At 35.9% G+C, this 12,954-nt stretch overlaps 1 protein-coding gene across 1 annotated transcript in view; it reads right to left on the bottom strand.

The window, feature by feature from the left end:
- Positions 1-10,656, bottom strand: part of WDR36 (WD repeat domain 36) — a 38,755-nt gene extending 28,099 nt beyond the window's left edge. Inside the window, exons 1-6 of the mRNA XM_006177117.3 lie at positions 10,379-10,656; positions 8,271-8,298; positions 6,556-6,656; positions 4,972-5,089; positions 2,998-3,130; positions 1,453-1,507 (exon numbers count right to left, since the gene is read on the bottom strand). Of these exons, the coding sequence (XP_006177179.2) occupies positions 1,453-1,507; positions 2,998-3,130; positions 4,972-5,089; positions 6,556-6,656; positions 8,271-8,298; positions 10,379-10,540 (597 nt within the window). The 5' untranslated portion in view covers positions 10,541-10,656. The remainder of the gene's footprint in view (positions 1-1,452; positions 1,508-2,997; positions 3,131-4,971; positions 5,090-6,555; positions 6,657-8,270; positions 8,299-10,378) is intronic.
- Between the last annotated feature and the right edge of the window lie 2,298 nt (positions 10,657-12,954).

Genomic DNA, 12,954 nt, shown 5'->3' with positions numbered 1-12,954 from the left:
TCAAAAGAAATAATGGAATATCTTCCTGGAGGTGGCAAAAACAGGAAGTATTACCATTCAGGCATACTTCACTGTCCTATTGGGGGGGGGGGGTGAGGAAGGTAATTAGGCTTATTTACTTATTAATTTTAACAGAGGTACTAGGGATTGAACCCAGAACCTCGTGAATGTTAAGTACACACTCTGTAGCAATGAGCTGTATGCTCCCTCCCATTCTGGCATACTTTAATTGATATTTGGCATGGAAAGATTTAGGGATGATTTTTCCAAGTTACTTCCCAGCTTCAAATCTGGTAGTTATCATCACCACCCTGCCCCCAAAACATAGCTGACTTGGTAAGAAAACAGCCATAACACAAAAGGAAGCTGGTGTGTGAAATCACTACAAATCTATGACTGGATGGAAACAGAAAAAAGAGGTAACTCTAGAAAATATATAAAGGCTTGCCACATGCATGGCAATGTAAAAGGCCAACTACAAAAGAAGAGTTGTTTTTGAAGGAAAACAGGAAAAACCTATAAAACATGTTAAAAGGCATTTTAAATTTTAAAATTAGTCTGTTCCAGCTCTAATAATCTATGATTATAATCTTCATTTTATACAACAGTCTTATATACAGACTCTACAATAAATTTCTCTATTTTAGCACAGAAGGTCAATGTCCAGCACATTACAAAATGGAATCAGGCTAAACATTTTATTAATTTGCCATCAATTTACTACTATGCATGAGACCCTGTGTAGAAGCTGGGGACACTAAAACAAATATGATCCTTTGCCCTCAAGGGACCTAATCATCTGCTACCTTTGGGGTCTTCTGGGTAGGTAAAGGTGGAGCAAGGCTAATGGTAGTGAGAGGGAATAAAGGAACATATATAAATTGGGCAGGTATAACAGTGGATATTTAAAAAGACAAGGGTACATGGGCTGTACATATGTCCAAAATACAAATAAGATTCTCTGCAGACATGCAGTCATTTACTCACACATGTCTTACAGACTCATAAAAGCAAAAAGCAGTTATTTCTGGAAGAAGCCAGCAATTAATGAATTATTAAGATTTGGGCCGTCAATTATCTCAAGCTACAAATCTCAACATCCTGACAAATTCCTCTATATACCTACAATCTCCCTTGCTTCACTGAAAAACTCATCTCCACTCTGCACAAGGCACTGGACTATATGCTTGCAAAATGACTAGTAAACACAGCTGCATAGCAACCACAGATTTAGAGCCTAATTCTAGGCAAAAAGGTTTCCATAAACATTTATAGAAAAAAGCTCTGTTTTCAATTACATTTCCAAAACACTATTTGTACGGTAATATTTATAAAGATAAACTAGTCTCTATATTATTTTGTCTTTAGGTCTAAAAATACAGTTGGCCCCTGAAACTGAAAGATCCTACTGCAAACTTCATTTCTTCTTTAACTTAACAGAAAAATACTAACCTGCTGAAGTGCTGTCACTCCAACTTTCCATCCCGCAAATGTATACAGAAGTTTACTACAAGAAGAAAAATTGTTGAAAGCTATTTTTTTTTGGAGAAAAACAAAATCAATTACATATTTTAAAAAATCAAACAATAACAAGTGATATTTAGTAAGTTCTTACTCTCCCCCCAACTATTCTAAATATACAAATTAATATATTTGATACTTAAAACAATTCCATGAGGCAGATATTACCATTTTCCAGATAAAGAACCTAAGAAACTTAATTATGTGAAAAAATTAAGCAAAAGTCACATGACTAATATTGACAGAGTCCAGAGAGACCAATTTCAGATCCTAAGCTGCTAATAACTATTATACTGTACAAACTCTTTAAAAAATTAAATAGAGAAAAAAATAAATGAGTAAAAACCGTATTATATTACATATATTACAATTTTTCAAAAAACCTTAGAATATTGGCAGATCTCATTTTTCACTACAATGCATTTCTACAAAAGGGAATATATCATAACTACAATACTCCTTGTATGTTATATGACTGTTATATGTAGATGCTGCTCTACATTTCAGAATCAAGCAGAGATACCTAAAATTGCTAAAATGACAATCAATGAGGTATTTAATTATATATTAAATTCTTTAAGTGGCACAGATTAGGTCACTCAATGATTATCCAAGGGATATTTAATGTACAATAGAGAGTATAAACATCACATGAAGAGCCCAGAGATAACCTTGAGGCAGAGACTATTTCAGCCATTATCCCTGAGCCTAGTACAGAGCAGGTAGTCAATGATACTTGTTAAACTGAACAGAAACACTGATTTAAAGCTAAAAACTAGGATAAATGCTAGACCTCAGAAAATCTTATTTTCTCTTTCAAATTTATATGGGATTTGGAAAGGACAATTTGGATGGTCAAATATTTTTGTTTGCCTTTTAACGCTGTACAAACAAACTAAGCTGCCACTTTTTTCTCTGGATAAATGTTCAAATAATAGGCAAAGGTACTCCAAATCATTGATCTAGCCCACCAGCCATACTAATATTATAGTAGATATCCATCATGTTTGTGGTTGATGATTAAAGTACTTTTACCCTGAAAACCATTCCTAAATGCAAGCACTAAATGAACACCGATTGCTTTGCCTTCTTACCTTATCAGTGTATCAAAAACTAAAAGCTGTCCAGTGACAGTCTCATAATTATTTCTGATCTTACGTACCAGAGCCTTCTCTACAGCTATATGAACTCTTTACAGTGACTAAAGCTATTAGTATATACTTTTCAACGAGCATTAATGAAGCTGTCTACTACGTGACAGGACCATATCCCAGCTTTCACATATGAGATGCTGTGAGTAACAACTCCAAAAACACATCAGTTTACTGAAAGCCCTCCAAATAAACATATAAAAGCTGGGAGAACTGAGACTCAAGTACGCATTAGGGATAAGGATAAGGATAGATAAGGATAGATAAGGATAAATAAGAATAAGGTAGGAATCACCTATGTTTATGTTCTAAATAAAGTGCTTACTTGGATTTTACATTCCACAACTGGAGGCTTCCTTGTTCACTGCCAAGAAGTATTTTATTCAAGTAGGTACTCGGATGCAAAATTGCAGAAATTTTAAACACTGATTTATCAAAAGACAACTGCAAGTATTCTTCTACAAAAGTAAAAGTTATACATAATATGTAATCATTTTTATAAAACATTTAAAAATATTTTTTATATACCCACATATTTAGCACTTAAAGTCTACTATATTAGACTTCTGTACTAATATAAATCAAAGACTGACACACTAATCTATAAACATTCCCTGAGTAATTAAACAAATGTGATGAGGGGCAACTTGCAAATGCAATTGAGACTGTCAAGAATTTTCTATAAAATTATTATAAATCAATAAAAAATGTTAAAAAAAAGAATTTTCTACAAGTTCTAATATCAGTATCATTAAAAATTTCACTCACTGCCAAATTGGTTTATAGGAATGAAAAGGATTTTTTTAAATGACACTAGGGATCATTGTCAGTATTTTTATAATTTGATCAAGAGGCAGTGAATGTTACAAGTAAATTGCCTGTACTGAGCTGAGCTCTTCCCAGGAGTGGAGGGCTGGGAAGCTTGATATCTAGAGAGTTTGATGGGCCCCTCAGACATGCAAAAAGCCAGAGGTAAACCTCAGTGAAACTAAGAACAGCGTTCCTCACATTTCCACAGGAGAACCTCTTAACAGAAGAGACAAAAAATACTTATAACGCTGTGAAGTGGGGAATGGCACAGCCAGCTATCACTTGCTACAAGATCAAAATATTTTTTGAAATCTTACATATGTTTAAAATTCCCATATGTGAATTTTGGGGGTTTTTTTTGATTCACAGTTCATCCATTCATTAAATTTCCCAATAAACTGGAATATCAGAGAAGGTATACTTCTCTTAATCTTTAGTTTCACATACTATCTTGCCGCTGCATGCTCCCACAGGTATGTGTATCCCAATTTAAAGAGCAAGGATAGCACTTGAGAATTACACAAACTTTACCTTAAATGCTATTTTAAAAGATTCTTGCCTCTATTTGTAACTAGCAGTTTCACTTAATCTGACTACAAACAGCTTCCTAAAGACACTGGTTCAACGTGCTGCTGCAACAGTAACAAAAAGCTAGACATCAGCATCAATAGAAAGCCTGCTGAACTGTTAAGAATCAGATTCTCCTACTTTATAAAGACTTTTAACATCCATCTGCACAGGGACTACTTTTGGAATTCTGTTCCCTCCACTTGAGCAAAGACAAAGCAAAGAGTGACTAATCTGAACAAGAATATGGAATGACACCCAGAAGGGCAGTCTCTAGAATGTTTACTACTTTATCAAGCAATGAGTTAATCAAGAGATAACAAACCATAAAACTGCAAACACAGTGAAAAACTTAAAAGCTTTCATTCATCAAAGATCCCAGAGTTTTTTACTAGAAAAAGCTGTGGATATTCTGGTGACAAATTCCTAACCTTTGAAGGTAACAGGGTCCCATAAACATAGCTCAATGATACTGGTTAAGAATATCACAGTTAAAGGACACTGACTCATACGCTTAGAAAAAGGATGTATATTTTCCTTCAGGTTACTGGATCTTCAAGTTTACTATAATAATCTCACTTACTGAAAGTTGAAAATACAAATCAAGTATTACTCAGGAGTGAACATATACCAAAATTCACCCCACAGAGAAAATAATATAACATGTCACTAAACTTGGAGAACTGCAATGCAATGTACTAGCTTCAGATAAACACAATAGGTTATAAACAGCTCAATTAACTGACTAAAAATGTTTATCTTTTTTTACTTAGAATCTTTTTCCTTATACATGTAAAAGATTTCTAAAAACTCTTCACTGCTTACATGTGAAACCTCTGGTACAAAAGTTATGTTTACATGGATATTTAATTTTAGCTATACACACACTATCCCAAGATAAAAGCAGTAAATTGGTTCTTACCTTCTGAATATATGTGCCAAATAATAAGAATGCTGTCAGTATCGACAGAGATAACGTGGTCCCCAAATGGTTGCAGAAGATGGATTTCTGCTTTGTGACCCTTAAAGGTATGTACTACCTACAATGTCAAAGTTCAAAAGAATTTCATATTATTACTCAGTCATCATGTATTATTATTTGTATTAACCAAAAAATAAGATAATCTTAAAGATGCTCACATTAAGAAATGTGATCCAACTTTTGATTATCCAAGTTTACACTAACAAATAGCAAGGAACCAAGCATTTTCACCTGCTCCCCCAACCAGTCCAATCAGGAATCATGGGCTGGGAACACAGAAATGAGACCTCTGAGGCTTAGCTTCTCAACTGAGCTTAGGGAGGAGGCATGCACACAGCTGGGTCCCTCACCCAATCCAATTAGCCAAGTCCATGCATTCTAGAAAACTGTTCTGTAAGGCTGACGTCTGCAGCCATCACTGCTGGCTTCCCCATGAGACAAGGGAGAGATACAGGATACTTCTTCCCTATAGCATTCTGTTTTGACAGGGAGACCCCTACCCTTACAGCAGTAGCTGTATCCTCAATAACTATAGTCCTTTCCCCATGGTTTCAGTTCTCACCAGGCTCTAGGAACACTATTTCTTCTCCTTGTCCCTTTGACCCTAGGGATAGTAACAGCTTCCTACAATTAGCTGACAGACTCTGATGCCTTCCTACTTCTACTTTCTATATGCATCTCTCAAGGAAAACTACAAACTGCAATATTTGGCAAAAAAAAAGAAAGAAAGAAGGCACATTTTTCTTGACTCTCTAAAAATCCAAACAACTCCCACTAAAAAATCCTACAGGTAAATTGCCTTCCTCTGCCACAGGCAGTGACAATAGAAGAAGTTGGGAACAAATTTCAGTCCAAGTCAAACCTTGAGAAGCACGGTGACTCTGTAACTTGGCTATCTAGGCATCCCCACTTCCACTTTACCTTTCATTCTGGACCACAAGAACCAGGTCATCTCTCAAGCTAGTAGTCCCAGGACAAACTTAGAAACCAATTAGCAGATTAAGACAAGAAAAATCCTTCCTGAGCAGTGGAGAAAACAGAATCTAGCTTTTTCTACATGGGGAACAAGCACTTGGTTCTCAGAAAGCAAGTCATGGGCAATGTTGTTCATAATGAAAAAGTCAATCCATATAAAGCAGTGTTGCAAACATGAATCTCTTAGGAAAACATTTTCAAAATACTCTTAAATAAATCCTACCCTAACCAAATAAACAAAGTAGAAAATTCCAGAGATGGGACCTGACTAGACATGAAAATGTAGTAAGCAGCTGCCCAAATAATTCTAAAGTTGATCCCTGCCAAAGAAAACCAAACTAAAGCACCAGTGTTAAATAATTTTGAGAATTTAATGAAATCAACTTTCTCTTCCTCCAGAAAACTGAATATATGTTAAAAAAAAAAAAAAAAGTACGTGTCAGGAGTGTCCCAGATGAAGAAGAGCAACATGAAAGTCCCTCTACTACAATGACAATCAACTACTGACTGCAAAAGACAAACAAATTAAAACAGTTCAGTGATACAAACCTCTTTATTACGGGCAAATGCAGAGAAAACATTCCCATAAGCAGCAAAGACTAGCCTCGCATCTGCTGCCATACAGCAGATATCCTGTGGAACAGAGTTACCTAGGAAAAAAGAAATATAAAAGAAGTAAGTTTTTTTTTTAGAAATAAAGATTTTTAAGCTCTTACAATAGAAACTTCAAGGATACGTATAACATTTTTTTTCGTATAATATTTTTCATGGCTATAATTTAAAAATATGTATGTATGAGAATCAGAGTATAAAATTTTGACTTTAATATTATTTCAGACATCTAATAATAACTATCACACTGAGAATATGACATCACCTTGCCCTTCCCTAAGAGAATTAACATCTGGTATTTGCAGACACAAAAACGTAATCTAAAGAAATGAGAAGAAGCTTTTTGAGTTTATAGTGGAGAAAAACTCTCACTAACTACACAAAACTGGCAAATGGTCATATGAATGCCTTCAGGAACATCAAGTTCCTAATAACTGCAGGAAAATTTTAAAACTAAATCAAAACCTAGAACTCTGTCTAAATCTATCCTTTGGAGTAACCTTAAAGAAAACTCCGTAAGATATTCTACATACAGATCTTTAAAATGAATAATATGGTTTCCAGTCTTCCCCAAGGTAAATATGCCTATCACCTCTGGGCATTTCTCACATGATATGATTTCCTGATTCCTCTCTCACTACCGTGGTCACACTGGCCTTTTGTTTGTATTTCCTATTTTGGGAGCGGGCAGGTTAAAATACAGAGAATTATTTTAAGTATTTTTCATGCTGATATTCTGCTTTGGGATTTCATTTCCAAAATACTATTTTTATAGTTTTATCATTCACTTAGTATTAGACTGAAGTTATAGTGCCCTTTACTGCCTTCTGTAATTGTTTTAAAAATATAAGTGTATCAGACATGCACATTTGATTCCTTACGGTTCTGTTTCTCTTACAAAGATTATATTTGATGGTGAAACTAGAATCTCTCAGCCCTGGCAGCCTTTTATTCTAATAAACAAAAAATAATATTTTAAAATATTAAAAAAATAAATATTACTTCCATTGGAAATAATATCAAAATGTGGCAAAGGGAAAGCTTACACTAGAATGATAGAATCAGAAAATGCTTATTTGGTAATCATCATACTAATAACTGATTCAGGCAAGAATCATGACTAAATGATACAATTAGCAGTAGGTAAAACTTTGAAGAGTAAAAGGATATTTACACAGTCACAATGTATCTTACCATATATACTTATTACATTTATTAGTAACAAAGAATAAAACCTTAAAATGGAGCCACCTGATAAATGTCACCTTAAGCAAATGATCAAAGTTATCACTGCCAGGAAGACGACTAACCAAGAGCATGTGCCTCCTGATATGGCTCACTGAGAATTTAGCATCGTTTCTTTGTTATTCTTGTCATACTGAATAACCTGAATCTATAATCATCAAGAAAGAATTTGAAGAATATTCTGAAAAAGAACTAGCCTATATACTCTTCGAAAATATCCATGTTGTGAAACACAAAGAAAGTCTGATGAATTAGTCTAGATTAAAGACGAAAGAGACTTGATAACCAAAAGCAATACAGGATTCTGTTCTGGACTTATTTTAAGTATAGATTTTTAAATTTTGAAATAAAAAAAATTTTTTAAAGATACCAAACATGCATAAATTCAGGATAAAGTCTATACTTACTTATTGCAACCAGACTAAGTTTCCGAACCTGTTTAAAAATTAAAAAAAAAAAAAGATTAAATTTTCACTAACAAAAACAATTATAATAATCTAACACTTGAAGATTTAACCTCATACATAAATTTGCTATGCTGGCCTTCCTTAAAAAGATACTTACTGATCCTAATTTTCATTATTAGGAAAACTTATATTTTCAAGTATTTCATCAGGAGTGGTGATGGAAGGGTAGGTGTCATATAGTTCTTTATATGGGTTATATAGTAAATATTTTAAGGTTCTGTATGCTTTGTGGGTTTTGCTGCATTTACTCAACTGATAACATACCATGAAAACAGGCACATACAATACATAAACAAATGTGCTTGATGGGGAGGGTACAGCTCAAGTGGTAGAGCGCATGCTTAGCATGCACAAGGTCCTGGGTTCAATAGCCAGTACCTCCTCCAAATAGAAATAAATAAATAAACCTAATTACCTCCCCTTCATAAAACAAACAACAACAAAAGCAAAACGTGTGCTTTGATAAATAAGTGTGCTTGACTATATTCCAATAAATTTGATTTATGGATACAGAAATATAATTTTCAAAATTTTCATATGCCATAAAATATTATTCTTTCATTTCCCAAACATTTAAAATTGTCAAAACTATCCATCTCAGAAGCACAGAGCTCAGATGGGCATAACTGAAATTCAAACCCCAGAGATGTAAGAATGTAAGGCTGAAAGGGCTCTTAAAAAGCAATTAATCTGTTTCTTAAATGGGAGTAGACGAGTATCTCCATCCCACACAAAAATTGTGATTATTCTGCATCCTACTTCAATGCAAATTTTACTTGAAAATTATGTTATATTAGAATAAACACAAACACATAGAAAAATAAATTTCTTTTTAATGTCATGGGTCATACGAAAATAAACAGGTGGCAAAACTGGCTTGCAGGCTGTAGTTTGTGGACCCTCATCTATGGTTACTGATTCAGCTGTGTGACTTTCAGAAAGTTACTCAACCTCCCTGTGCCTCAAGTGCCTCAACTGTAACATAAGGATCAAAATAGGTACTTACTTCAAGGGATTATTATGAGGATTCAATGAGTAAAATTTGTGTAAAACAGAACAGAATACAGTAAATGCTCAATAAACATTAGCAGCTATCACCACCACCATCTTCATCTTGGGGATGGCCTTCACTTTCTCTTCCTCACTTTCTCTCCCACTAACTTAATCGGCTGTCAACAAGTAGCTCTTCTTGTGAATAACCCATTTGATTTTCACAACCCTTCAAGGAATACAACTGTACATCACAGTTTCCAGAAAAAGTACTTAACACTGACTATTCTCGCCCTCCTTCTCATAAAAAAGTCCCTCCTTTCACAGAGCACACATTCATTTGAAGACAAAAGAAACAATATAAATAGCAACAAAAGGCTATTTCAATGACTGATGAGACATATAAAGGAGAAAAAACCATCAGTAACAAGCAGAAGGCCTTGGGCAAGTAATATTTTTTTTCTGAGATTTAGTTTCCTAGTTTATATAAAGGTGCTACAGAATGACAAACATTCTTCTTGCAAAGAAACTGCTGCAAGGCTTAGAGTAAGCGGCACCGTGTCAGACCCTCAACATTGGTAGAAAATAGATGCTCAGGGGAAGGATTACGGAAATTAGTTTGTTATCAAATGTGGACAGCCCCCTAAATCATAATTCATCTCACCCCCTCCAGTTCTCCCAATGAAGTTTAGTACGAATTTCTAACCCAGCTCTTGTCGCGAACTGCACAATAAAATGGCTTGCAAGTCTAATTCAGAATGGGGGAAGGGGGAGGGCTAGGGACTGTTCTTAATCACATTTATAACTTAAAGGGAAGTTCAGTATTTGCTGAGCAAATGTATTGCCATAGAACTGAAATGTTCTGCAGTACCTCTCCCTAGCCAGACTGCCTCCGAAACTCGTCCCAAGTGGACTGCAAGGGCTAAATCAGCACGTGGATGTGATGCAGTAGCGAAAGCCCTTGGTAGGTCGGGGAGGAGAGCCGGAGCTTCCCAGGACAGAGCTGTGGGCCGAGGAGGGTGTTTCCCGGGAAGTATGCGAAGGAAAAAGGCACTCACGTCATAGGTGTGGAAGCTCTTGCCCACGCAGGTCGTCACATAGAATCGGCGCTTCAGCGCACTGAACCGCACCACATGAGGAATGTCGTTACTGAAAAGCCCCAAAGCCCGGAACCCCGCGAACAGGGAGCTGGCAGTGCGGTCTCCCGCGCCTCGCTCCATCGCTGCCGCGGTACGGGTTCCTCGGGGCTTCAGTCCAAGTGGAAACCGCGAACCCGAGCCCGTCGGCGCGTCTCGTGGTGCAGTCCTCTGCCGGGGCGGCAGGCTCCAAAACGCTTCCGGTGCTCGCTGCCAATCGCGTGAGCGGAGACTGACCTCAGTGCAATTGAGAAAGAGCTCCCTCCGGCACTCGAAGGGGAGGCGCAATTTCGGTTCCTCACGTTACAGCCTCTAGCAGTTTAGAGGTTCTTCCCACCTCTGCGGCGTCTGGAAGAAACTCGAGTCACTTCAGCCGGACTTTAGGGAAGGGGAACGACTAGGGAAGCACCCGGCCCCGGAGGATGAAGGAGTGACAAGTCTTAACCCAGATGGAGTCAGGTTTAACGTGTGATTATGAAAACATATGAAACGATTAGACTATCGAGAAAATCTGAACACTGGGTATTTGCTGATACTAAGAAATTGTTGTTTTTAAAGTACGTAATAGTAGTTTCGTGATTATGCTTTTAAAAATCCTTATCTTTAGGAGGTATATCTTTATGAATGGGCTTATTGTGTGGGGATTTGCTTTAAAAATAATTGGGGATGAGGTGTAGAGTTTAGATAACACAGGATTAATAATTGTTGAATCTGGGAAATGGGTATGTGAGAGTTCATAATACTATCCTTATACTTCCAGATAAAATTGAAAGTTCCCATAATAAAGTTTTTGTTTGCTTTTTACTGAGTTTCTTTAAAGTAAAATACAGATTGGAATATTAATGGATTATTTATTTTTTACATGTGAGTCATGGGGATATGTACAACTGGTTTTAATTACTAGATTAACATTTTAAGAGTTTTCTAAACTGTGTATAAGGCAGATATTGCTTTTATAATCACAAAAAAAGACTTCTGTACATATTGGTAGTTTGGGGAGAAAATTGAAAAAGTTCCCCCATCAGGACTTTACAGTTCACAAAGCTCTTGATAACACTCATTATTTTAATATAATCCTCAGATTAAGACTGTGAGGTGTTTAAGGTACAAATTATATTGTTATTTTACAAATGAGGAAATCTGTTCATTGGAGTTAAATGATTTTTCCAAGGTTCCAAGATTATTTAGTGCCAAAATCCAGACTAGCACAAGGTTTAGAAAAGGAGAACAGATAACTGAAGGGCAGCTGAAAGGTGGGAGAGAGAATGTATTCAGAAATCATATTTTCAAAACCAGACATTGGGCCACATGTGGTGTGTGTATTCACATTGGATAAGAAACCTGAGTTTCTCAGAGATTACCTAACTTGTCCAGGGTTACTTAATGGCACTGTAACAATTTGAATTTAGGCTTGTTGATCAGATTTATGTTCTTTGACCTACATCTGGACAGTGAGACAAAAGTTTAAAAATTAGAACGCTCATGGAAAAAATGGTAGCAATACATGCATGTTAGCTGTTGTACTGGGATCTTTTAAAGGGACCATGTTATGGGCTGATTGTGAGTTTTCCAGCTTTAACAGTTGGTCAGAGTTCATTTCTCCCTACCAGTTGCCTCCCTGAGTTACTTGCTATTCATCTGCCAGCAAAGTGTTTGAATGCATTGTGGGAGAAAAGGAACTAGCTATTGCTCTTTTTACTTAGAGATGCCCCTAAGGACACTAGTACCAATTTAGTATAAAAGAAAAGATGGATATAGCAGATCATTGACAAATGATCATTTTCAATTTGATTCAATGCATTGGGGCTTCACAATATTCAGATATATTAAATACATAACTGTCATGTTGTCATTTCTAACTTTAAAAAAAAATTTAAGTATGACTTTTTCTGAGTAGTTAATATAATAAAGACCATTTCTTTTTTGTTACTAACTTGATGTATTGTGATCACCAGCCTCCAAGGTGACCTCAATGACTCTTACTTCCTGGTATTCATCCCTTTGTGTAGTCCCATCTCACACTGTAACCAGGCTAAGTCATAAAAAATATTGAAGATTTTGACTTGCTCTTTCCTGGGTCATTTGCTCTGTAGGAAGTCAACAGCCATGCTGGGAAGATACTTAAGCTGTCTTATGGACTATTTTACGTGGTGAGGAACTGAGGGCCTCCTGCCAACCCCTCAGTACTAGCTTGCTAGACATGTGAGTAAAGCACCTTGAAAGTATATTCTCCAGCCCCAGTAAAGCCTTCAGGTGACTGCAGCCATGGAGACATCTTGACTTCAACCTTATGAAAGACTTTGAGCCAGAACTGCTCTATTAAGCCTTTCCTGAATTCCTGGGTCTCCACTGTATAATATAATAAATGTTTATTGCTGTTTTAGACCACTAAATTTTGGAGTTATTTGTTACATATTAATATATAACCAGTATACTTATACTTAACTTGCTAATCAAATTTGGAAGTACTTATATTTTATTTCATTGTATTGGCAGAA

The sequence above is a fragment of the Camelus ferus genome, chromosome 3 (genome assembly GCF_009834535.1).
Source record: "Camelus ferus isolate YT-003-E chromosome 3, BCGSAC_Cfer_1.0, whole genome shotgun sequence".
In the NCBI taxonomy this organism is placed as follows: Eukaryota; Metazoa; Chordata; class Mammalia; order Artiodactyla; family Camelidae; genus Camelus; species Camelus ferus.
Note: the sequence above shows the minus strand (reverse complement) of the source record. Positions and strands in the feature narration are given on the sequence as shown.